The following is a 27,678-nucleotide window of genomic DNA, read 5'->3' on the forward strand; positions in this document are numbered from 1 at the left end:
ATATCCATTAATAAATACAAATGCAACATTGATCGAAAATTTGTTGGCAGTTGTCTTGGGGGAATAATGCATCATTTAACATTGAGAACGACATTTTGAACAGAAACCCTTTATTTTTGTTCAAAACATAAATGCACAATTACCCCAAGGCCACAATTATCCATTAGAGGTAAAAACTTAGTGACAATATTCATTGGTAACTTCTTCTCGCTGTTCTGTTCATTGCTGATAATTTCTGACCATGCCGAGCCCATGCCCCTGGTAGAACAATTTTTCAAAAGCATAAAACATTCCAACTTGAGAAGTTGGTGCTTTAGACACACCAAATTAATTAGGTGTCATTTTTATTGTCTTACTCTGAAATGGCACAGAGCTGTTTACATGTAGGGATTGTCTCCATTTATACAGAATTTACAGAGAAAAATCACGATTCACAAGTTAATTTTTTTGTCAATCACGATTCACAAAATAAATTTCAATGATCAGATATCACGAAAATATAAAAAAAAAAATCTGTAGTAAAACTAATCCCAATAACGAAAATGTGCCGATCATGAAGAATATAAATAACCCATCAGGCCCCTCCAATATCAGTCTGAAATTTAGTTGATGTTTGATTTATTAAAATAAACATTAGCATTAAGTCTGCACCTTTAGGTACTATAACCACGATGACGATGCCCCAGACTAGTAAACTTATATTGATTCGGCTAAGTGAAATTTAATTTTTTTTGTAGTCATTATAGGGACAAATTTGGATATTTATTTAGTTTCCGGACAGTCACAAGTAGTTAAAAAAGTTTTTAGCGCAGACTGCGGCACATTGTAGTGAAACTTTGTGTCAGGAATGTCTGCTGAATTGAAAGAGCAGATGTTCTTAAGGGCAATGAAACTAAATTTTTTCAGTATCAGACATACATGTCAACCTCTGACAATGGGAAATCATGTCATGACATGACATGACATGTCAAAAAGCGTGTAAAAACGCATGACGTAGATGCAGACTTTTTAATATGAATGTGGTAATGTTCATAATTTCACATAAAAATTTGTTTATATACAAGAAACAATATATATTCTACTGTGAACTTTTATTGTATTAAACAGTGGTCTGTTATGTTGTTTTTAAGGCTCCACCACTAGGCACATATTCAAAACAACTGTCAGTTTCAAGTTTAGTTACATTTATTTGATAAAACAGCATACAACAATGTACAATATAAATCTAACATAGTCAAGTTCTGATCAGAATTCAGTGTCAATATTTCTTTATAATTGAAAAAGCTCTCCCACAGTAGGAATTGATATTTGAAAGAATGTCATTATGTTGTTTTTTTGGCAATGTAAAATGTCATCTATTATCTCTGCCATTGCTCCCATTGCCTGGTCAAAACTGGGTAGTTCATCAGAAGATAGCTGGTACTATGAGAGCTGATCCAACAGTTCTGTGATATTTTCATCCCCATGGCCTGTAGTGAGTGTAGAATCTGTTGGCTATATTTGAAACTGAAATTAAAAGAGAAAAATGTTTTATAAATTTGATTTCCATTAAATAAACATGTTAAATGGTTATTCAACTAGCTACATTGTATTTCTCCTCTCACATGTATTGTTTTTGATCATTGCAATAAAGAATGCACAATACGTTACTTGTCACTCGATCAATAAAACTCGAACTCCAAAATATAATTTATAAACATTAAATCTTGGTACGTACACATCAATCGGCGCTTTAGACGACGGTACAGGCCTGGAAGCGACCTCTTTCTGTGCACATTTCCTCTATAAAGGGAATTTGAAAGAAAGACTAAGTAACAAAATCGTTAAAACTAATCACAAACTACTTACCTTTTACTGTTATGTCTATATAGTAAAATAAACATTATGGCAGACAAACTTCGAAATTTTTCGGTATTTATTGCCGAATAAGGAAAAGAACCGAGAATAGCGATATCACTAACGACCACAAAGTGAAAAGAACGAAAATGCGTGTAATTGCGTGTAAAGTGTTGAAAAGCGTGTACACGCCATGTGACAAAATCCTCGCGTGTAAACCGTTGAAAAAGCGTGTATTACACGCGAATATCATGTCACTTGACATGTATGGTATCAGAGTACAAAAAGGGATGGACACAAGATCAAGTTCACTTCATTTGCAGTCAAGAAATGGTCAAGCAGGAAGACATTAATTTCTTTTAGCTTGTGGTATTCAACTATGATTTCCACTAGTAACAATACCTGAACAAATCTCTCAATGCGTGTGTCAATTTGAAAGATGACTGTAGTAAATCATATTAAATTAAACATCACACAAGGGTTGATTTGGGCTTATATCAAATCATACTGAACATGGTGAACAAGCTTCAACAACTTGGCAGAAAATGTCATTACGGTTCTTGTTTTATCATAACATTTAAGAAAACATTGTAAAGAAGCAAATGAATGATTTCCCACAAACTTGTATCCAATGAAACCAAATAGGAGTATATAATTTAGATGATATAAAGTATAACAAACATGCACAATCCACTTGTTAAAGACGAATAACTTTCAAGAGCAAATCAGGTTGTACATGTACCTTTCTCATAAAAGATCAGTTGCATTATACCAAAGCATTTTTCAACAAAAACGACAAAAAAGACAACTTATAAACGCCTTATTCCCTGCTTTTTTGACAATGTTGACAGGAACGTGTTATACAAACTTAGCCGTATTTGACACAACCATTTTCAACTTTTGATCTTCAGTGCTGTACAACTTTGTACTTTTTTTCGCTTTCGATCTTTTATATCTGGGCGTCACTGGTGAGTCTTGTGTGGACGAGGCGCGTTTTTGGCGTATTAAATTTTAAACTTGATGCTTTTTGTTATTCATTAATCATGTGTTTCTTTGTCTAATACGTTTTCCTATTTATTTGTATTGTAGTCCTGAAATATTATGTTGTCATTTCTATATTAAATTTAACATTGCCATTAAAGTGTGAGGTTTGGCATGCCACAAAACCAGGTTCAACCCACCATTTTTTCCTTTAAAAATGTCCTGTACCAAGTCAGGAATATGGCCATTGTTATATTATAGTTTGTTTCTGTGTGTGTTACAATTTAACGTTGCATCGTTTGTTTTCTCTTATTTTTTAGTGTAAATTGACATTGCGATAAGACGTGTCACGGTACTTGTCTATCCCAAATTCATGTATTTGGTTTTGATGTTATATTTGTTATTCTCGTGGGATTTTGTCTGATGTTTGGTCCGTTTCTGTGTGTGTTAGTTACATTGTAGTGTTGTGTCGTTGTTCTCCTCTTATATTTATGCGTTTCCGTCAGTTTTAGTTTGTTACCCCGATTTTGTTTTTTGTCCATGGATTTATGAGTTTGAACAGCGGTGTACTACTGTTGCCTTTATTTCTAGTACAGTTGACCAGTTTATGAACTCTATAATAAGATTAATTGATGGATGTTTGCATAACACTGCGTCAGCAAGTCTATGATAAATTTAATGAGAAAAGGTGCATAAGTCTTTATCTCCTTGATTTCATCATATTAACATGATTAATGTTATATTTATGTTTGCAGAATGAAGTCTTGGAAGATCATTGGTGCTTTGCTTGCATCTTGGTTGGTTATTCTAATTTATATGAGTAACTCATTTAGTTCGGACAACAATAATGCCAATGATTTGGAAAGACAGTTGAAGAGAGCACTCAGGGAGTTGGAACAATTAAAAACTCAAAATAATCAATTACAATCAGTAGCTGAAGATATAAGGTAGGTATATTGTTATCCTTGATAAAAGGAAGGGAGACAGTAGGTGTAAAAGAGGGAGGTCTATTTTTTAATCTGCTTAAACTGGTGAAACCTTATTTTTAACAAGTATTATACTAGTATGTGACTAGATTTAATAGAAGATGTGGTATGATTGCAAATGAAACTCTCCACAACAGACGAAATACCACAAAATTTAGCAACTATACATTACTGTCAACAATGAAGTCATGTTTTGATATCATATGTTTAGTAAATATACATGTATGATGTGGGTTGAGGGGACAGACCTCTTTTTCCAAGTTTATTCAAATTTACATGTAATGGTAACTTTCTCTTCATTGATTCTGTTATTTTAATAGTTTGCAGGTGCTGAATGATGCCAGAATCTTCAAAAATCTTTGTTTGTGTGTTTAATTATAACTGTGAATTCGAAGTGTGCATGAACTCACATTTGAACAGCAAAATGAAAAAGATGAAAACAACACTATTTATAATTCATGCATCTGGATAATTTTTTCTGGATTTACCTTCATTATATCAAGTTTCTAATCTTAATTACATGTTTCTGTATAATATAAGTAAAAAGATGTGGCATGGGTGTCAATAAGACAACTCTCCATCCAAGTCACAATGTATAAAAAGTTAACAATTATAAATCAAAGTACAGCCTTTAACAAAGAGCATAGTCTCACATGTACACCAAACATCTAAGGGCCCCAAAATCACAAGCTATAGTGTAAAACCATTCAAACAGGGAAACATACAGTCTAATCTATATACAAAACGAGAAACATGAACATGATGAAACACTTATGCAACACAAACACCAATGACAATCACTTAATCACAGGCTTCTGACTTAGGACAGGTGCTTACAATATTAATTGCAGCCAGTTTATACTTCTGTACACATTCTTTGGCTTATTCTGATTCTGATTTGTTTCCAGAAAGGTGAAATTAAAGTCTGGTGGAAACAGTCAGCTTAAAGAAATAGAGGACAGATTTAATATGATAGACAATGGAAACTCCAAGACTGAAGTCAAAGATACATGTCAAGGTTTGTTTTTATAATTGTAACTTCACTTTTGCAAAATTGAAATTTTAAGGCATTTTTTGTTAAAGTGAAATTTTAACAAATGATCATTTCACATGTTTTTGTCCCTCTTAAGCTTTATAAAAAATTACATATGATGATTGTTTATTAGACAACAAGAACAAAAGTAGGGGGAAGTCAGTTACTAGATTATTTCTCAGACTTGTTTCTTTTTATGCATTGTATACAACAAAGTTATATTATTTGAGATTAAGATAATGAATACTTATTAGGAACGCATGGAAGGCACTTCCAAATCTCAACAATGGGTGGGTGTATTTGTGAAGTGAAAGTGTAACTTAAGTTATTACACAGTTTCCAAAGTGCTTTTCAGGGATCTCTGTGAATGAGCTCCAAGTTTTGGAACTACTTGATCAATAGACTGTCAACACTGATGTTGTAAGTTCAAATTCTGCATGTGGCAAGTGCCGTCAATTCCTATCTTAATACACTAGGATAGTCAGTTTTCCTACCGAAGGTCTGTGGTTCCCTCCAGGCACTCCAGCGTCCTCTACCAATAAAAACTTACTACCACGAAATAGCATAAATTCAATAGTGCTTAAAGTGTCATTAAACAACAACCAATCAAAAAGATTTCTGGTAAACATGTTTGTAAAAGGAACAGACAATCAATAATTGGATTAACTCTCATTTAACAAATTTTATGGACACACTTAGCTGCTTATTTATTGATTCTTTATTAACACAAGTATTTAGAAATTTATTCTTTACGAATGTATTTTTTGTAGCGGGTGTTTACTCCTTGGCACATGAGTTACAACAAAGGAAGGTCGACAGAGATATTACTGAGTTCTGGTTCTATATGAATACTAAACTTGAAAAGTTAAAAACTAATGGAAATAATGAAGCAGCACGAGATATCCTAAAACGTGCTCAAGACTATCAAAGGTACTTTAAATCTTTTTCAGTCAGTGATATATTTGTGAGGCCATAACAAATATATGTCTGTTTATGTTTATGCTACACACCTTACTTTTAGCACTGACCCTAAGTAATTTTATTCCGTTGTAAAGTGAAAAATTAACTGAACTAATGTTGAGAGAGAAGTTAGAGTTCTAAATAAAATAAATCTATTTCCTGCTGTATGATAATGTTCACTCAAATGATGAAATAAATACTTTGCCACTAAAATAAACAGATGATCAGATATCCTTTATTACTTGGTCATAGGAAGAAATCAGCATGTTCACCAATGCAATCTGTTGCTAGTGAGTAAGTTATCTCCCTTCATTGACTTCTTTTAAAATTTATAATTTTTATAAACAGAAAAACCAACTCCATGATAGTCTGCTAGCCTCAAATTGGAGAGGTTGTGATTTTTTTCACTGGGTAGGTTGATTTGTCTTTCATTCATACTGTATATTTGGCTTTTGGTACTTTTCTGCTTTGTGTACAGCTGAACTGTTAATTGTTGTTCAGACTATTTTTCAATGTATTGTCAGTAAGTTTTTTTCTTTGCTATTGACTTAGTATTGTTTTCTTCATGGTGCAGTCTGTTATTTTTCCTGCCCTTGGTTTTTGATTGATACCTTGGTTTTTCTTACTTTTTTTTCTTGGTGAAATGTAACTATGTGTACTAAGTATGTTAAATATCTTACTTAACCTGTCATGTGATCTGTAGGATAGTAATAGTTCCAATAGACATATTTACACTTGTATGCAAATTTGTCTGACATTACGTAAAATCAAACATATCCTAATAAAAATTTTCCTCACAATTTAAAAACTTTGACGTCCTAATTAAAATGTGATTATTGTTTTATGTCAAAAGGTTATTTGGAGCAGTTCTAAGGTCATTCTGTGACCAAATTCAGCTAAATACAATAAGTGTTAATACATTTATAAATTCATATTGAAACTTAAACTACATGCAAGTTTTCCACTGGTAAGTGAACATACTTTTGTATCAGACCCTACCCTCTGCCAATAAAAAGCAATGCAAGGTTAATTTTGCATTCAGACTTCTTGTATTATGGCATCTTAGCATCGAAATGAGCAAAAATTTACAAATTTCTTTATCCTATAGCTGCTGTATGCACATTTTATATTTAAATATTTGTTATACAGGCTTATTTGGGACAAAATTATGGTTTGTTCCTCTTACAAAGTCCTCTTTTTTGTATTTTTCCTACTTCTAATTAATCCTGTTTTCAGAGCCCACTTTTTTACCCTGTAAATCCTTAATCTCCACTTTTGTTACTCCCTTTATTCCACATTCCCATATTTTTAACCCCCTATATCCCTCCAGAAACATATATGTTTCTGATACTGATAATATATGTGTCTGATAGCACATTCAAAAATCAAGACCTCTCTCTCTCAACTGTGTTTTCGGGCCACTTCGAATATCCCTTTCCAGAATGACATTAAATTCATTGAATTAGACATGCATTGAAAGACATTTCTTCATTAATCTTGTTTTTGAAATCATTTTCACCACTTATACAATGATATAGTTGAATACACATTAATCGAGTATAGTAAGTTTGGTAAAACTTGAATTCTACTCTCAATTATGTTTTAATTTCCTTTCTACTTGCGATTTGAATTGTTCTTGGAGAATCCTTTTTATGACATTAAATTTCTTCAAGTTCATACTATTGAATTTATACATTGTGTTATACTGTTGACGTGTTCATTGCAATGGACAAACAAAAAGTCCTATCACTTTTCTTCCAGTTACTCGTACAATTAGGCACTCCAAATAAATTGATAAACCATCTCATGATCTTTCCTTCACAGTCTGATTTTAAGATTTATAAGATTCTTAAAAGATGTAATATGTTTTGATTTTTGCATTTTTTGTCAGAACATTAAGAAACGATATGCAGTCATTGTATGATACTGATGAAATGGACAAATGGAGAGAGAAAGAAGGAAAAGAGCTAGGAGAATTAGTACAGAAAAGGCTGCACTACATTCAGGTACTTCATATATAAAGTATAGGTACTTAAGGAAATTTAGTTAAATTAAACTCTAAGAGTTGTTTTCTGTATTATCAGAACCTAGAAAGAGGTCTTCTGTTTTATTTTAAAAGAGTAAAAATCAAATTTACACCTCAGGCATTATATTCTCATTCCATTTATATTGGAAATGCTCCAAGCTTTTCAGAGAATAATTTTAAGAACACTGTAGATTTTAGACTTGCAGCAAAAAACAATCTAGATAAGTAACTACTTCTAAAAATTTTGCAAATGAAATTCTACAGAAATTCATCATTTTTATGACAGACAAGGATTTAAATAGCCAGTAACTGTATATTTAACATTATAAAGGGATTTGCTGGTACATGTATACAAATGGTCCTCCATATCTCTGTTAAGGTTTCTTGAGAGTTGTCTCCCATATTCATAGGTAATTTCATTTTGTTTGTATACCAGTCTTTTCTTTTTTTTCAGTTTTAACATTTATTCTTAACCTCATATTATAACAGTTTCACTTAATTTTTCTTTGATACCGGAAGATATTTTCATTAAAATTACAATCAAGTACAATTTCCTGTTAGAAATTAGTGGATATTTACAAGAGAATGCTCAAATAAGTTGGGAAACATTGGTGAAAAGAAAGAGGAACACTTATCATTGTGTGTGATGATGGTGATTTATTGTCAAGCCTGCAACTTTTGTTACAGAAAGCTCAACATAGGGATAGTGATCCGGCGGAGGCGTTAGCTAACTTCTTAAAAGCTTTATATTTTAGAAGTTGGAAAACCTGGATGCTTCATACTTTGTATATAGATGCCTCATGTTATGAAGTTTCCGTCAGTCACATGTCCAATGTCCTTGACCTCATTTTCATGGTTCAGTGACCACTTGAAAAAAAAGTTCAAATTTTTTGTAATGTTGAATTCTCTCTTATTATAAGTAATAGGATAACTATATTTGATATGTGCGTACCTTGCAAGGTCCTCATGTCTGTCAGACAGTTTTCACTTGACCTCGACCTCATTTCATGGATCAGTGAACAAGGTTAAGTTTTGGTGGTCAAGTCCATATCTCAGATACTATAAGCAATAGGGCTAGTATATTCGGTGTATGGAAGGACTGTAAGGTGTACATGTCCAACTGGCAGGTGTCATCTGACCTTGACCTCATTTTCATGGTTCAGTGGTTATAGTTAAATTTTTGTGTTTTGGTCTGTTGTTCTCATACTATATGCAAAAGGTCTACTATATTTGTTGTATGGAATGATTGTAAGGTGTACATGTCTAGCGGGCAGATGTCATGTGACCATGACCTCATTTTCATGGTTCAGTGGTCAATGTTAAGTTTTTGAGTTTTGGTCTTTTTATCTAATACTATATGCCATAGGTCAACTATATTTGGTGTATGTAAATATTTAATGATCTTTATGTCAGTCGCGCAGGTTTTATTTGACCGTGACCTCATTTTCACGGTTCATTTCACAGTGTTAATTTTTTGTGTTTTGGTCTATTTTTCTTAAACTATAAGTAATAGGTCAACTATATATGTTGTATAGAAGCATTGTTAGCTGTACATGTCTGCCTGGCATGGTTCATCTGACCTTGACCTCATTTTCAAGGTTCATTGGTCTTTGTTTAGTTATCTTGGTTAATGTTAAGTTTATGGTACAGTTGTTATAAAGCTTAGCTTTTTACTTAGGACTATCAACATAATATCAATGATTAGTAAAGAAGGCGAGACATTTCAGTGTGTGCACTCTTGTAAAAATTGTAAAAGCTTTTCATTCATAGTTACTTAAATAATCTTTCTTATGTTGATTCATTCAGAACCCAAAAGACTGTAGCAAGGCAAAGAAAATTGTGTGCAATCTCAGTAAGGGGTGTGGTTATGGCTGTCAGTTACATCATGTGACCTACTGTCTCATTACTGCCTATGCTTTGGAGAGAACAATGGTATTGGAGTCCAAGGGTTGGAGATATGCTGCAGCAGGATGGGAGACTGTCTTCCTGCCATTGAGTGACAATTGTATTGACAGACAGGGACAAGGAGCTAGACATTGGTCAGGTAAGATTAATATGCAATCTTCTCAATGCAGAAGTTGTTAAAACCAGTATACTAAGTATCCACAAAAATTGGTACACATAAAGATAACAATAATTACCGTTCACTGACATAACATTTATCATTGAACATGAAGCAAGTCATTGGTAATGTGAAGTAAATGTATGCTCTCACTGAAACAAAAACAAAAGCAAGAAAAAAAGCTAAAACTAAGTCATTAGTTTTCTCTATGTCAGGGCCGTTTATAGATGACCTTACAATATGGGTTTTCACATTTTTGAAGGCAATACAGTTTCCTGTAATTGCTTACATCCTCTTCATTTTAACTTTGGTGGACAGTTGTCTCATTAGCAATCATATCACATCTCCTTATTTGTATATGGAATTGGTGAGATAAAAGATAGGGACAAATACTGGACAATGCTGAAGGGCTATTCAAACTCATCAGCAGATGACAAACTAAAATCACCATGGCAAATAATGAAAATAATAAAAAAACAAAAAACTAATTAATGTGGATGAATTTATTTTCGTGGGTATCAATTTTCATGGATTAAGGGAAACTTACATGTTCGTGGATATTTAATTTCGTGGTTTTATCAAAAACTGCATACAATCCTACAGAAAATTTGTTACTAGTTGAAAGTTTAATTTCTTGGTTTACCTGTACCCAAGAAATCCACTAAAATTGGTATCCAACGAATAATAGTCAGGGGTGTGGAAATGCTATGCCCGACTCGCCCGACTCGTACATTTGAACAACCGGACAAGTAATTAGTTTTGTCTTGGTTGCCCGTGGACAAGTAAAAAAATATACAATACAAAGTTCAAATCCAACAAAAACATAAAATTAATTTCAAAACGTTAAAAGATGTTTAATTTATGTAAAAAGAAACCAATGTTCAGCAAGTAAAAACATAATGTTCATGATGATAAATATTACATGATACCGAAAAAAGATCGATTACCAAAATAAATTAAAATAAGTATGCAAACCCGAGTCGCGTATTATTGCATTTGCTTTGTCCATTGACCCGGGATCGTCGATTAGGTTTTATCCATCATTTACCGGAAGTGTCATTTCTTTAAATTTTGTATCGAGTTCAGATTGATAAATACTTAATAAAAAGGTGGGCAAGCAAGACAAAAAGAGTCATGAGTCGAGTAGAAAACCTTAAATGCAAATAGAGGACACGGAGTATTTAAACAAAAAAACGGAAGTGAGAATTTCCGACATCGTGGATATCAGATTGCCCCTGGCTATCTATGGAAATTCGGAAAATAAATTAAGTTTTCGTCTAAAAAGTCAACATTATTTGTTGTCAAAGTGGAAAATAGAAGGGATGCTTGCCCATCAAGACAATAATAAATAATCAAGAAAAAAACAAGTGTGTCAGTTGAGAAAAACACCACAAAATCAATAGTTTATCTATTATTTAGTTTACAATTCTTCAATCACTATCCTCAAATTTAGTAGATGTACCTACTGGCTACAATTTTTATTCAAAAACTGCTGTAAAATTGTCCTTTGCATGTCATTTCATTGGTTGGTTTGCTGTTAGGTTTCTGTCCCATTGGTGTTAACCCATTTCATACTTTCCATACCGCATAGTCAGCTATAAAAGGCCCCGATAAGACAATGTAAAACAATTCAAACGAGAAAACTAACGGCCTTATTAACCATCCCCTAACCTGGGACAGTAGTTTGACAAACACTAATTTTGATCATTGAGAAGCTTAATATTTTCTTAACAATATAATGTGATTAAAAAGTTCAGCTGATTTTACAGAGTTATATCCCGGTAGTGTTATGTACAACCTTAAAGAGGAAATTTATATCGCTTATTCTTCAATTTCCAGATCCAAGAAATTTAGTGAATGAGATGGCAATAGAGATGCCTATTATTGACAGTTTACATCCACGTCCTGATTTCCTGCCCTTAGCGATTCCAGAGGATCTGGCACCTCGTCTTACCAAGTTACATGGAAATCCATCCGTTTGGTGGATCGGTCAGATAGTTAAATATCTGACACGTCCACAACCACATCTACAAAAAGATATAGAATCAGTTAATCAAAGGTTGAAGTTTTCTGGTCCAATTGTAGGGTAGGTATCATATATAAAGAATAAATGCAGATTGATAAATTGATTGAATTTTGGTATTTTGATGCCATTTTCAGCACTATTGGCTTTTTCATGGCAACCAGTTTTTATACGCCCGTCAAAATTTTGACGGGACGTATTATGGTATACAAATGTCCGGTGTCCGTCCGTCCGTCTGTCCGGCGTAAACATGTCGCACCGTAACTTGAGAACGACTTATCCAAATTTCATGAAACTTAATATAGTTGTTTCTTATGGTAATCAAATGATCTGTATACTTTTTGGTGAAAATAAGATTTAAACTTTTTGAGTTACGGCACTTTGTAACTAAAACAGGGGTGTGTTTTTTTTCACATGTCGCACCGTATCTCAAAAACGTTTCTTGATTATTGCTTAAAACTTTACACACTTCTTAGTTATATTAATCTTAATATCTGTATACTTTTTGGTGATGATTCAAAATTTCATTTTTGAGTTATTGAGTATTTTGTAAAAAAGGGGGAGGGTTTTTTTACATGTCGTGCTGTATCTCAAAAACGATTTATGATTATTGCTTAAAACTTTACACACTTCTTTGTTATATTAATCTAAAGATCTGTATACTTTTTGGTGATGACTCAAAATTTTATTTTTGAGTTATTGAGTATTTTGTAAAAAAGGGAAAGGTTTTTTTTTACATGTCGCGCCGTATCTCAAAAACAATTTATGATTATTGCTTGAAACTGTACACACTTCTTTGTTATACTAATTTAAAGATCTGTATACTTTTTGGTTTGTTTCAAAATTTTATTTTAGTGATATTTGTAAAAAAAACAGTGTGGGGGGGTTCACATGTCCCGCTGTGTCTCAAAAACAATAAATGGTTATTGCTTAAAACTTCCTCAGAAACTATTTATGTTTATTGCATAAAACTTCCACACAAGAAGTCGGGCGTATCATGCGCTCATGGCGCAGCTGTTTATTACAGTTGGCAGAAGCTGGATTGTATAGAGAACCATTTCCCTTCAGCAGTAGAAATAGTTGATTAGATAAAAGCAGATGCAGAGTATATGTCAATGAAGCATCAACTGAACAACATAGGTTTAAACTGAAAATACATGTTAAGGGTCACATGGAAAGGATGCAAAATCATTTAATGTTTTGGATGAAGGATGAACTTTGAATAATTGTAGATAACTTTAATCTTGACTAACAAAAGTGTGAAAACCAATACATTTACATTGACACTTTTTTAGCTCACCTGGCCCGAAGGGCCAAGTGAGCTATTCCCATCACTTTGCGTCCGGCGTCCGGCGTCGTCCGTCGTCGTCCGTCGTCGTTAACTTTTACAAAAATCTTCTCCTCTGAAACTACTGGGCCAAATCAAACCAAACTTGGCCACAATCATCATTGGGGTATCTAGTTTAAAAAATGTGTGGCGTGACCCGGTCAACCAACCAAGATGGCCGCCACGGCTAAAAATAGAACATAGGGGTAAAATGCAGTTTTTGGCTTATTACTCAAAAACCAAAGCATTTAGAGCAAATCTGACATGGGGTAAAAATGTTTATCAGGTCAAGATCTATCTGCCCTGAAATTTTCAGATGAATCGGTCAATCGGTTGTTGGGTTGCTGCCCCTGAATTGGTAATTTTGAGGAAATTTTGCTGTTTTTGGTTATTATCTTGAATATTATTATAGATAGAGATAAACTGTAAACAGCAATAATGTTCAGCAAAGTAAGATCTACAAATAAGTCAACATGACCAAAATGGTCAGTTGACCCGTTTAGGAGTTATTGCCCTTTATAGTCAATTTTTAACCATTTTTCGTAAATTAAAGTAATCTTTTACAAAAATCTTCTCCTCTGAAACTACTGGGCCAAATTAATCCAAACTTGGCCACAATCATCTTTGGGGTATCTACTTTAAAAAATGTGTGGCATGACCTGGTCAACCAACCAAGATGGCCGCCACCGCTAAAAATAGAACATAGGGGTAAAATGCAGTTTTTGGCTTATAACTCAAAAACCAAAGCATTTTGAGGAAATCTGACATGGAATAAAAATGTTTATCAGGTCAAGATCTATCTGCCCTGAAATTTTCAGATGAATCGGTCAATCGGTTGTTGGGTTGCTGCCCCTGAGTTGGTAATTTTGAGGAAATTTTGCTGTTTTTGGTTATTAACTTGAATATTATTATAGATAGAGATAAATTGTAAACAGCAATAATGTTCAGCAAAGTAAGATCTACAAATAAGTCAACATGACCAAAATGGTCAGTTGACCCCTTAAGGAGTTATTGCCCTTTATAGTCAATTTTTAACAATTTTCATTAATTTGGTAAATTTATGTAAATTTTTACCAAATATAGTTCTCTGTTACTAATGGGCAAAGTTCATTATAGATATAATTGTAAGAAGCAAAATCGTTCAGTAAAGAAAGAACTTCAAACACATCACCATCACCAAAATACAATTTTGTCATGAATCCATTTGTGTCCTTTGTTTAATATGCACATAGACCAAGGTGAGCGACACAGGCTCTTTAGAGCCTCTAGTTTTATACTTTGTTGTTACAGAGTACATGTTAGAAGAACAGATAAAGTAGGAACTGAAGCAGCCTTCCATGGTATTGATGAGTATATGAAATATGTAGAAGAATATTTTGATTTATTAGAGACCAAACAGAAAGTAGAAAAGAGGAAAATATTTTTAGCATCAGATGATCCATCGGTGGCTACTGAAGCTAGACAAAAGTAAGATTTATTCAACTGAGTGAAAATTAGCAATGTTCAAATCAGAGCTTGTATATGTGCATTGTAAGACACTTTTTTCAGAAGATTTATTTATAACCACGTGTTTCTAAATTGTAAGTGACACTACTGCAGTTTATTCATTTAAGTATTGGCCCCATTATATGACATATTAAGATTGTTAAAGCAGCAGTGAAAATTGAAAAAAGAATCATACATTTACTATAAGCACTTGTTTGCTAATATATATGGTTGCAAGAAAGATATAAAAAAGTTACCCAATTAATTTCATGGGAAAAAAAAGTTATATTCAGACATATTCACTAAAAGTATGACATTTCTTATTATAGATATCCGCACTATGAAATAATAAATGACCCAGACATTACCCAATCAGCTGGACTCAACAAACGCTATACTGATGAATCTTTACGAGGAATAATTTTAGACATCCATTTCTTATCACTGTGTGATCACCTAGTCTGTACTTTCTCATCACAGGTAATGTTATTTTATCATAGAAATAAAGATTTCAGATCAGAATATATAATTATGTTCATCAGGTAGGTCTGAGGGTCTGGATTGGGAAAATAAGCAAATAAGCAAACAAATCAGAGTCAATGGTCCAGAAAATAAAGATTGGAATAGAGAAAAATGGACCTTTAATGAATAATGGGATGATAGAATTAAAAAATGTAGAATAATGGGCTAAATATAGAGAATTCACATCCACACACTTATGTTGTAGATCAATAGTTTTAGAAGCAAAATACAAAAACAGACTATCAGACCCAAAGGTCTTTACCAGGACAGCCAATGGCATTAATGTTGAGAAGGAGATTTGAGATATTTATGTCACTCACACAGCAACCCAGCAACAGAAAAATAGAAACTCCAAAGACATATAGAGGTCAAAAATGGTTCTAAAAAATATACAAGAGACTTGACTATATGTCCAGCTCTAAATGACCACAATTCTAGAATTTATATTCTACTTGATATTCAACATAAAGTAATACACTACAACTTGGGAGATTTTTTGATTTTTCAGCTGTCCATAGTTGTAAAAACTGTTGAATGCAAATTTGCTTTTACTGTCATGTTTGTCTCTTGATAAAACAAAACATAAGAAACAACTTGACTACTCTATTTCATGCACTAGAAGTTGTACTAATTCCATACCTTCTAACACTGTAGTAAGGTCTGAAAAGCAAATCAGATTCCCTTGGATTCTGAAATATCTTACTTGAAACATTATTTAAGTTTTTATTGCAGTATATGCATTAGTGGTAGAATGCAAAACAATAAATAAGAAAATCATTTTACGTTTTGTATATTTTGTAGGTTTGTCGTGTTGCATATGAAATGATGCAAACAATGTACGGTGATGCCTCATCAAAATTTAAATCATTAGACGATATATTTTACTTTGGTGGACAAAACGCCCACAATGAGAAGGTGGTTGAGAGACATGTAGCGCAAAGTAATACAGAAATAGATTTAGAACCTGGTGATTTGATTGGAATAGCAGGGAATCATTGGGACGGTTTTTCAAAAGGTTTAAATAGACGGACAGGAAAAACAGGATTGTATCCTTCTTATAAAACGATAGATCATGTGACAACATCTAAAATGCCGTTATATCGTCAGGTTAGCTAACACCAAAATGTATAGTTATAGCAGAAGTGAATATTGGGCTAGGTGCTAACATGTTATGAAATAATTTCCATACTTATTAATTTATTTTTTAGTCAGTTCATTGTTAATGTATACAAATTTTACGTATTTTGCAAATTTTAATTTTAATATCATTTGCTATTTTTAAACTACCACAATTTTTATTCCAGATCGCATCCCTAGAGTTAGTCCCCCTTTTTATTTTGATTAAGCCTATTAAATAGGTGACAATTACACAGAATGACCTTCATTCTTTTATGATAAAATCAACATTGTTTTATTTAAAAACACTTATATTTTATCCATATCTTTTTCTTTGTAACTGGTATTTTCAATTTACTTGATCAAAGGGTTATTGAAAAAAAAAGTTACTTGTATTCTCAGGTGAAACAGATAGATAAAATTACCCAAGATGATTTTTTTGTATTATCAGGAATTAATTTTTCCAAAAGAATATTTTATTTTTAATAGAAATGACTTTTCATGTTAATTTTATCTATTATAAACAAATAGCATTGGACAGCATTGAACTTTATCAGCATTTTAACTGTGTCATGTCTAATCAAGATTATGTTTGAGGCTTTAAATATGAAGAGAACTTTAAAACATTTTCATTGATTTTCTGTGTGTTGTAATTTATGTATTGTTATAAGATTCTTTTATCTCTAGTAAGATGTTTAATGTAATATGATGTAGTCAGATGTACTGTAAATTCAGAAATTACTACTAGTATGTGCACTTATTGCTCTGACTCTTGAAAAATAGACAAACATTTGTGATTTCCGGAATTGCTGCATACAAAAAATGTTATCAAAATTTAAAATGCATGTTACTGCATTAAAATTGAGAATGGAAATGGGGAATGTGTCAAAGAGACAACAACCTGACAATAGAAAAAACAACGACAGAAGGTCACCAACAGGTCTTCAATGTAGCCAGAAATTCCCGCACCCGGAACTAAAATTAAAATAATACAAGACTAACAAAGGCCAGAGGCTTCTGACTAGGCCTATCTCGTCTCAATTTTTGCAATAATGAAAACAAAGCAAACATTTCTGAATTGACAGTATCTTTAGTTTTTATTCTGGGTGTTTATGCCTTCTTCAATAACTTTTGAAAAAGGAAAGTTCATTATGGGAAAGCTTAAAAAGAAGTTCCACTTTTTTTTTGGATAAATATTGAATGAGATTTACTATTTTACCCGTTCAAATGTGATATTAATCCTAAGTGATCGTTAAATTCCCCTTTCAAACTATTGTCCTACCAAAGGAAGGATGTCCTCTCCTAAAAAATAGTGTATTGGGTTTTTTTTCTTCTTCACCGATACATAAATAGTAATTCATGGAAATGAGTTATTCACTTCATAGTTCATATTGAATTACATTCCATATTTCATTTACAAGTTCATGATATATTGCTCACCATTGTTTACTGTAACCTTGGTTACAAATTGTCACCAGCTGCAAATATTTCGAGAATTGAAATATATACTGCTTTGCAATACATTGTTCCATGCATATTAATAACAGCTTTAATCTGTATCAATTAAAAACATGTATAGTGGGATTTTGATTATGGCCATAAGGGTGTTAGATATTCATGCTTTGTGAACGGGGAACTTGATATTCAAAGTTCACTTAGAATAGTAAAATTTATTTGTGTATGTACATTTTCAAGGTCAAAAACAAAGAATGTCTATTTATATTAAACGTATGTGTCACATATAAATGCCTACTTAACTTTTATAATTAATGTTATAAATGAAAGTTAACTGCATACAGGACTTGATTCATTTATTCCACATTCACAAATTACATTACGAAACATATTATGAAGAAAATATGTTAATTTTAATATGCATCCGATTGATATTTAAAACCCTCAATTAGTAAATGGTTGTAATGGTAGAAGATTTAATTCTTTTTTTTTAATAGAAAGACAAAAAAGGGTTTTTTTTTGTACCTAGGACTTATATTCAATTCCAAATATTAGTTTGTCACAATTTTTTTTTTAAATACTAAAGGTACCATATTTATTGATATATAAGAATATGCTGTAAACATTTTTCTATCCATTAATCGTTAAATTTGTGGCTAAAATTAATACTTCAGGAAAATTTCCCTCTTAGCAATATTGAAATAAAAATTGTATCTGACACTGACAGGTTTATTTCAGGTGGTATGACCTAAGGCTAAGCTTAAACTACTTATTAATTATTGGATTTTTTTTTTTTATTAAATGCATACAGTACCAGATATTTTTTATGTTTTTTGGTGAATTTGAGTAAGCTACTTGCAAAATAATTGGTTTACACTTTATGATTTCAGTTTTAAACCTCTGATTGTACGGGAGAGATCTGTTTGCGCCAGAAATGCGTCCTTTTGCGCCACATCTTTTTTCTCCAATGCTACGTTTGCGCCACATGTTTTAAATTTACATGGTTTCATTTTGCGCAAAAAATAAAACATACGATTGCGCCAATTAGAAGAAAAAAGACTTCCCTGCTACTTTATTCGGACTTGGAAACGGCAGTTTACATGGCAAATGTTTCCTTTTCAGAAATATATCTTCTTCTTACTACAGCTGCATGGGTACTTCCCAATTTAATGTATGTAGTAGCATGTAACTTCACTTTATTGTCCAAAAACACAAACATAGAAGGATGAAATGCATAAAACAGTTCATAATAATTCCTAATGATAATAAAGCCCATACACATGGTTGGATCAAAGCACTGTGTCATCAACATATGTGGCTAAAAAAAATCTGCAAAAGCTTCTATTTTCTTCTCTATTGGCATATCTTTATTAAATATTCAGCAAAGCAATAAGTTTTATTCTCTCTCTGTACATTGACTGTCTAATACATTTTAAGTAATTTCTCTCCAGATGCTTATCTTCATGGTAAAATATCTCCAACTTGTGATACTTTTTAAGCCAAAAATAAGAATACATATATATTAATCATTAGTACTTATGATTGATATGAGTACAGATAAATTGGCTCAAATGAGTTCCGAATATTGGTGCAATTGATACATTTGGAAAACAAAATTTGGCGCAAATGATACCCCTGAAAAACAGTAATTGGTGCAAAAGGACTGCTGCCGACTGTACATGTATTGTGATAATTTTAATTTAAAGATTTGAGTCTATAGCTACATTTCAGTAACAAGTAATTTGTTGAGGTGCTAAAGTAATACACAGGATGGAGGAAATGTTGAAAGACATTAATTTTTCAATCAGTGCTAAAAATGTGTTATGTGTCATGCTGTATATGTTTATGAAAGGTTGTTTTAAGTGTTTTATAATTAATAGCATCATTTTTAAAAGGTAGACAATTTTAGTATTATAAAACATATTTATACCGCTTTAAGATATTTTAAAGGAGACATTTTTATTTATTTTACATACATCATGTACATGTATTAGATTTTTAAAAAGATGATGTTAAAAAAGGAATTTGTGTGAAGTGTGATTGATTGAAAGATTTGTATATATTATATCTGCTTACGTTAATTTTATTTACACAATTTCATCACAATGACAAGAGATGTATGTTATTAAAATGATATTAATGTTTACTGTTTATTGTAACTATGTGTACAAATGAGCGCAATGTGGTATGATTAAAAAAAACTTAAGAATAAATTGAATGTCATTAAAAAACGAATAACGCAAGTATGCCAAAATTCATGCATTGATATATACCCGGTATTTATAAGGGGAAATTGGGTATACAGCTACTTTTGCTTCGTAATATAAAAATATACAGCGTCAAAACTATATCAATTTACATCTCATCGAAAATTTTCATGGTTATGTTGTCAATAATTTCTTAGGTACATGCTTACATCCTTGGAATTATTGTTTTTTAAAAAGGAGAGTTAGAGGAGAGAAAATTGTGGTACACATGTAACAGAAATTCTTAGTTTTGATGTATTTCAGATTTTATAAATAGATATAAGAAGATGTGGTATTAGTGGCAATGAGACAACTCTCCATCAAGTCATTATTTGTAAAAGTAAACCATTATAGGTCAAAATACATTCTGTTTCGATTATATTACTAATTATTTTAAGATATAAGCAACAAATTTGACCAACTGTTTTTTTGCTATATGTCTAATCGAAATAACTGCATCACAATAATAATAAAAAAAAAAAAAGACAAATGTTTCTTTTAATTTTACCCAAATTTCTATCAAACTGAAAGCATTGCACATAATGTAAGCTTTTTGATTTTAACAAATTCAATTCATCATTTAAATTGATGCATTGAAATTCACTTAAATATTGTTGATTTGGGAAAAAACATTTGTGTGGAAATTATTTCTCGCTTTAACGTGGGAAAAATAACTCCTGCGTCAAAAAAATTCTACATATGAAGATGTTTACCACTTCACAGGAGTGTAAGATTTAATATTGTGTGTCTGTGTGTGTTTATATTGTGTAACGTTTTACAGTTGTAGTTGTAAATACTATTTTATGTCTATATAGAACTCTAGCTGTTTTTCTTATTTTTTCTTGAAATTTTTGTACTATCTTTATCTTTAAATTAATAATCCCTCATCCCACCTATGACTTTATTTTCTCTTTTTCTTTTGCAGTAAAAGTTATTTTTTCTGCTGGTTTATATATTATAGGGTAAATTAAGACTTGTCTAGTGAAATTTCATATTTTTATAGTCTGAATAATAGATTACTGTTTAACATTTTTAGGGATTTTGACAAATTAGATTAAAGCAAATAATCAAAACTTCTTGTTATAACTCTTGTATTGAAAAATAAACAAATCATCCGTTTATTAAAAAAAAATCAAAACTGATACCAGACTTGCTAACAGGCGGATAGCAAATCCATGATCTGATACCTGTTGCTGTTTTTTTTTTAATGCTTATCTTATAATAAATCTTTAATCCTTAAAACTATATTAATTGACTAAATACCAAAAATAGGTTAACACATAAATTGTGTATTAATTATTTCCAATTGTTAATGAGGGGCAATAGGATGGTATGTCATCCCAAAATTCTTGAAAAAATAAAGGATACTTGCTTGGATTCGGAAAAAAAATTAATCATTAATTTTAAATCTGCTACCCGAGTTATTCAGTGTGCATCACAATTTTTTATGTTATTTCTTCATAGACAGAAAAAATATTACAGTCATTCCTTAAATAAATGAAAATCCCAATTCCTTTGAAAAATAGAGACATAATCCTGAATTCCTGTAAAAACAAACGCCCAAACTTGATGTCCTCAATAAGGTCCCTCCACCCCTCATTAATGACTTATATTAAGCAGTGTATCTTTAATGTTACACAATGTATTCAGTAGGCACAGTTCTTAAGATAGATAATTTTAAGTATTTTTTACTGAAATTTCTATTTATTTTAGTACCATTTCTCAGTACTTGTAATAAGAATTTGTGTGAATGCAACTACATGTGAGGGGGAGGATAGGGGGGTACCCTTCTCCCTTCTCCCACCCCTCTTCTCCTTTCTCCTATCCCCGTTCTCCTTTCTCCCATTAGAATATAACATCTCCTTTTGAGATATTTTTTCTTGACATTAGAAATTTTTAAAAAAAAGGAGAGATATTTTATTTTTTCTCCTTTCTCCCAGCCTTCCTCTCCTTTCTCCTACCCCCTTTCTCCTTTCTCCCACCCCCTTTCTCCTTTCTCCTACCCCCTTTCTCCCTGCCTCCCTTACCCCTGTCCTCCCCCGCACATGTAATGTCTGGATGAAAGAATTTAGAATACTACCTGACTTTTTCAACTTTATTTACAGTGTTTGCCTAAAGGAATTGCCTTAATAATCTATGTACATGTACTTCATATACATGTAATAACATTTTTTTTTTTTAAATCAATGATATTTTCTGGTTGAAATCTTTTCAGAAACTATTTTCTCATTTAGGTTTATACTGAGGCTGTTAACTTTGTGTTTGAATAATAAGTTCAAGAAAAGGTTTCTTTTATTTAAGCATGAAACACACATACATGTGTGTAGCTTTGTAAGAAATATACACATTATTAATTCATTATGGAGTTCAATGTTTGTTCTTTAACTTTTTACATGTTTAGAAATGTAAAATATTTATATGATGAAGAATTGTTGATAATTTTAGATGTTTACTAGTTGGTGTGGAATATTATTGTGAAATCCATTAAATCATTGTAATGAGAGAGAGAGAAAAATCAAATGTGATAATTAAAAAACTACATGTAATACATTTTGTTCTTATTTTTCTTTCTTTTATAGATTATTTAAACAGTCTATGGTTAAGTTATACTCATTGATTTCAATAAACTCTTTATTGATTAAACTTGAGTCTATGAACATATTGTGTCAAACCCTAAAATAGGACCACTACTACCGGTACATTTTTCGAAGAGTAGAGCTGGGCTTCTTTCAACATAAAAAATACAACCAAAAAGTAATCTTGATTTCAACTAGCAATATTTAATGATTTACCATATTAAAGCAATTGTCTTCAGGCATAGCTTAAAAATTTCAGACACAAATTATTAAAGTTGCTAACTCACGAAAGCACAAAACTACACAAGAAAAAAACACAAATACACATTTTTAACCCGATTTTTGTGACAAAAATGTCGGTTATTGATTTGGGGATGTACGGCAGGCGGCCGGGCGGCAATCAAATGTTGTCCGTGCATTAACTCATAAACCGTTCAACCAAAGCTTTTAAAATTTTAATATGTTGTTACTGACAACTAAATGAAGGTCAAGTTCAATAATGGCGATTTTGACTTTTACCGTTTAGGAGTTATGGTTCTTGAAAGATTGAGTTTCCAGTCGTGTCCATGCATTTACGCATGAACTGTTCTACCAAAGCTTCCCAAATTTTAAATATTGTTACTGATAACAAAATGGAGGTCAAGTTCAATAATGACAATTTTGACTTATACCGTTCAGGAGTTATGGTTCTTGAAAGATTGAAAAATGGTGTTTCCAGTCGTGTCCGTGCATTTTCTCATAAACCATTCAACCAAAGCTTTTGAAATTTTTATATGTTGTTACTGATGACAAAATAGAGGTCAAGTTCAATAATGACGATTTTGACTTTTACGGTTCAGGAGTTATGGTTCTTGAAAGATCGTAAAATGGTGTTTCCATTCACGTTGTTTCATTTACTAATGAACCATTCAATCTAAGCTTTTCAAATTTTAATATGTTGATACTGACTACAAAATGGAGGTCAAATTTGATATTGACGATTTTCACTTTCAGCATTCATCAGTTATGGTTCTTGTGATATTGCCAGGACACAAATAAATGTTAATAAATCCGGTTTGCTGGCGTTGTGACAGCCTCTTGTTAATAGTCTAGATGATCTCTTTTACAAAGTTATTTTGATTCCAAAGAACCATACTTTTTGTGATTATCCTGCAAATATTATTTGAATTTGTAATCTTTTCTAAGATCATGCTGCAAACTCTTAAAAAAATTATTGATACAAGTAAAAAGAATTATGGGATACACATCACTGAGTCAACCTGCAATTTTCAATGATTTATCATGTGCAATGTTCTTCAGGCTCGATCCATGATTTGAAGCTAAAGGGATATCAACCCTAAATTTGCCCTAGCAGTTGGAGGGGAAGTTTGTTATGCCAAAAAACAATTTACTACAGAGATAGTGCACACTGGTTGCCATCCTGGAGGTGTTACCTTCTTATTGATTAATTAGTTGGTGTTTAACCCTACTTTGAACACTATGGTCAGGAGCGTAGCTGAATGAAATGATGTGCAAGAATGTACAACCGAGCGGAGCATGTCGAAAAAATGTTGGGACCCTTTTATAAAGTTTTTTTTCCCCGTTTTCGATCATAGGACTGTTAAAAGAGAAGTTACATGTACATATGACTTATAAACAATTCATGAATGCAAAACTATTCTGAAATCTTCTAAATAGATCTTCTGAATAGAATAAAGCATGGTTAATTGAATAAATAAAACAAGACATTTTTTGAGCTCACATTTTTGTGATACAGAATTTATTAAAAATTGTCCAAAATCTGCTTTTTGGGTCATAGCAGAAACAAACTTCTCTTTTACTTTGTCAATATTAACACTGAAATCCTGAAGAATATGCAGTAACCTGTTGTTGTTCATGGTTACTCGGTCATATGATTTCAACAGACAAAGTATACTAAGAGTAGCACTTACGAGGTGTTAATCCAGCGTGTTTGCCATCGAGCAACCTCCCGGTTGAATTTGTCAAAATTTAGTATGTCTAAAACAATGCTGTGATTTGTTTGTATGTTGTATTTCCTTCAACACGAGGAAGTAGATAATGCGCAAAGAAGGGATTTTCTGATGATTTCAGACAAGACTCCAGTTCCATTATCATATGGTCTATGAAGGCAAAATATAATGAGACCTTCGAATACTTTTTTTGCATGTTTGTCTCTGGTAGTCTGTCGAACACATCGCCTCGGCATATGTTCAATGATATCGAATTGGTTCTGATGAATCTAATGCTGATAGATACATTGCATTCCAAACAGATAAACCGTGCTCTGTAAAAGGTGCTTTGAAACTACAAGAGTATAACAAATTCAAATCTGGTTATAGATGCAATTTACTGTCCGTTTTTGTCATCTCCAAGAAAACTTTAATTTTGATATCAAATGCTGCTATTTAATTTCATTATATCATTTAAAAAAGCAACAACATATTTGTGTTTCCTTTAAACATTTAATTTATAAATTTTTATTTTGACATTTTTTTTTCGCATGCCGAATTGATCTACATGCAACTGTGTGTTGGCGTATAGGGAGCTACGCGCCTGATGGTTATTGGTTTCAGTTTATTTTAGTGGAGGAAGCCGGAGTGCCCATAGAGGATCTCTGTACTTAGGTGGGAAAACTGACAATCCTTGTTAAATAAGAATGCAGTCGAGCGTTAGATTCTGAAACAGAAAATTCAACATCAACTTTTAAAATTTCTACAAATTATGATTTCTTCATTACATGATCATCAATACATGAGTTTATTGGGTTATAAAACTAAAATATTATAGCAGCAGATATTGTCTCTGAGGGCCAACAAGTATTAACACATGTATCAAAAATACTAAAAAGCCATGGTAAACTGTTGTAAATTAATGGGAGGTGTCAGTTGTAATTCTGTTTTATAGCATTATATTATTTATTAATGTATTTCTCTGTCCTGAGGGTTCATACATTTATTTGTACTGTTTTCCTGTCACGTAATGTTTTAATTTTAGCACAATTTTTAACATTGTCATATAAGAAGGAGATTTTCTAGCCATAAACATACCCGTAGCCAGGGGGGGTTCGAGGGGTTCGGACGAACCCCCCCTTGAAAACTAATAAGCACTGTTAAAGTCGATGTTCTGTTCGAATTGTGACTGTTAAAGTCGAGTTTGTGAGTCAAACGAACCCCCCTTTGGAAAATCCTGGCTACGGGCCTGATAAATCAAGGTTCAACCCATCATGTTTTGTAAAAAAATGTCCTGTACCAAGTCTGGAATATGGCAGTTGTTACCAAATAGTCTTCTTCTATGTATGTTGGGATTTATTTTTGTGGCAGTTCAGTATTTTTGTTTCCGTTGTTTTCCTATTATAGTTTATCTGTTTCTGTCGGTTAATAAAGTAGTTGGGTTGGTTTTTTTCCGCTTTATCAAATTATGGCTATTGAAGGGGGAGGGTAGGAAGGGTCTGATCCCCGAAATCCCAGGTTTAAAATCACGAAATCCTGAGGTCCCAAATTTAAATAAATTTAAATCCTATTATCCCTTAATTTGCAAAAAAAAAAGAATTTGATCCCTGGAGTCCCGATGAAGGTCCTATCCCCCCTCATTGAACAGCAGTATACTACTAATGCTTTATTTTGGAAATTACATCTGCAGGTCTTGCAGAAAGTGTAACTGATGGTATCGATTAAATATAATGCACCGAAATCAAAAAATAAAAAGTCATTCTTATAAATATTGAGTTTTTGTCGAGCCTGCAACTTTTGTTGCAGAAAGCTCGACATAGGGATAGTGATCCGGCGGTGGCGGCGGTGTTGGCTAACTTCTTAAAAGGTTTATATTTTAGAAGGTGAAAGACCTGGATGCTTCATACTTTGTATATTTCTGTCAGTCACATGTCCAATGTCCTTGACCTCATTTTCATGGTTCAGTGACCACTTGAAAAAAAAGTTCAGAATTTTTGTAATGTTGAATTCTCTCTTATTATAAGTAATAGGATAACTATATTTGGTATGTGCGTACCTTGCAAGGTCATCATGCCCGTCAGACAGTTTTCACTTGACCTCGACCTCATTTCATGGATCAGTGAACAAGGTTAAGTTTTGGTGGTCAAGTCCTTATCTCAGATACTATAAGCAATAGGGCTAGTATATTTGGTGTATGGAAGGACTGGAAGGGGTACATGTCCAACTGGCAGGTGTCATCTGACCTTGACCTCATTTGCATGGTTCAGTGGTTATAGTTAAGTTTTGTGTTTTGGTCTGTTTTTGTCATACATTATGCAATAGGTCTACTATATTTGTTGTATGGAATGATTGTAAGGTGTACATGTCTAGCGGGCAGATGTCATCTGACCTTGACCTCATTTTCATGGTTCAGTGGTCAAAGTTAAGTTTTTAAGTTTTGGTCTTTTTATCTAATATTATATGCCAAAGGTCAACTATATTTAGTGTATGGAAATATATTATGATCTATATGTCAGTCCCGCAGGTTTTATTTGACCATGACCTCAATTGCACGGTTCATTCAGTGGCGGATCCAGGGGGGGGGGGGGGGGTTCCGGGGGTGCGCACCCCCCCTTTATTTTTGCCGATCAATGCATTTGTATCGGGACATATGTTTTGCACCCCCCCCCCCCCCTTTGCCCTGGGTGCCCTGGGTTAGCACCCCCCCCCCCCCCCCCCCCCCCCCTTTCGAAAATTCCTGCATCCGCCCCTGTCATTGCACAGTGTTAAGTTTTTGTGTTTCGGTCTATTTTTCTTAAGTAATAGGTCAACTATATTTGTTGTATAGAAGCTTTGTTAGCTGTACATTTCTGCCTGGCATGGTTCATCTGACCTTGACCTCATTTTCATGGTTCATTGGTCTTTGTTTAGCTATCTTGGTTAATGTTAAGTTTATGTGACCGTTCTAATAAAGCTTTATACTTAGGACTATCAACATAATATCAATGATTAGTTAAGAAGGCGAGATATTTCAGTGTGTGAACTCTTGTTCTTTTTCAATCGAGTTCATATTTCCCGCCTTTATTACTTAGAAAGGTATTTCCGATGACACATGC

At 32.6% G+C, this 27,678-nt stretch overlaps 1 protein-coding gene across 1 annotated transcript; it reads left to right on the plus strand.

Moving 5' to 3' along the window:
- Positions 1 to 18,011, plus strand: LOC139516371 (alpha-(1,6)-fucosyltransferase-like). The gene is made up of 10 exons (XM_071306431.1): positions 1 to 169; positions 3,573 to 3,764; positions 4,712 to 4,821; positions 5,607 to 5,766; positions 7,688 to 7,802; positions 9,629 to 9,866; positions 11,724 to 11,970; positions 14,525 to 14,701; positions 15,049 to 15,199; positions 16,043 to 18,011. The coding sequence occupies exons 2-10, from the start codon at positions 3,574 to 3,576 to the stop codon at positions 16,355 to 16,357; spliced, it is 1,704 nt and encodes a 567-aa protein (XP_071162532.1). The 5' UTR covers positions 1 to 169; position 3,573; the 3' UTR covers positions 16,358 to 18,011.
- The last annotated feature ends 9,667 nt before the right edge of the window (positions 18,012 to 27,678 follow it).

Source organism: Mytilus edulis, chromosome 3 (genome assembly GCF_963676685.1).
Source record: "Mytilus edulis chromosome 3, xbMytEdul2.2, whole genome shotgun sequence".
In the NCBI taxonomy this organism is placed as follows: Eukaryota; Metazoa; Mollusca; class Bivalvia; order Mytilida; family Mytilidae; genus Mytilus; species Mytilus edulis.

Excerpts from the sequence above, each read along its gene's own strand:
- LOC139516371 (XM_071306431.1), top strand. The coding sequence starts at position 3,574 with ATGAAGTCTTGGAAGATCATTGGTGCTTTGCTTGCATCTTGGTTGGTT. Across the intron at positions 4,822-5,606 it reads AGTCAAAGATACATGTCAAG|CGGGTGTTTACTCCTTGGCA; the intron begins GTTTGTTTTTAT and ends TATTTTTTGTAG. Across the intron at positions 9,867-11,723 it reads AGGAGCTAGACATTGGTCAG|ATCCAAGAAATTTAGTGAAT; the intron begins GTAAGATTAATA and ends TTCAATTTCCAG.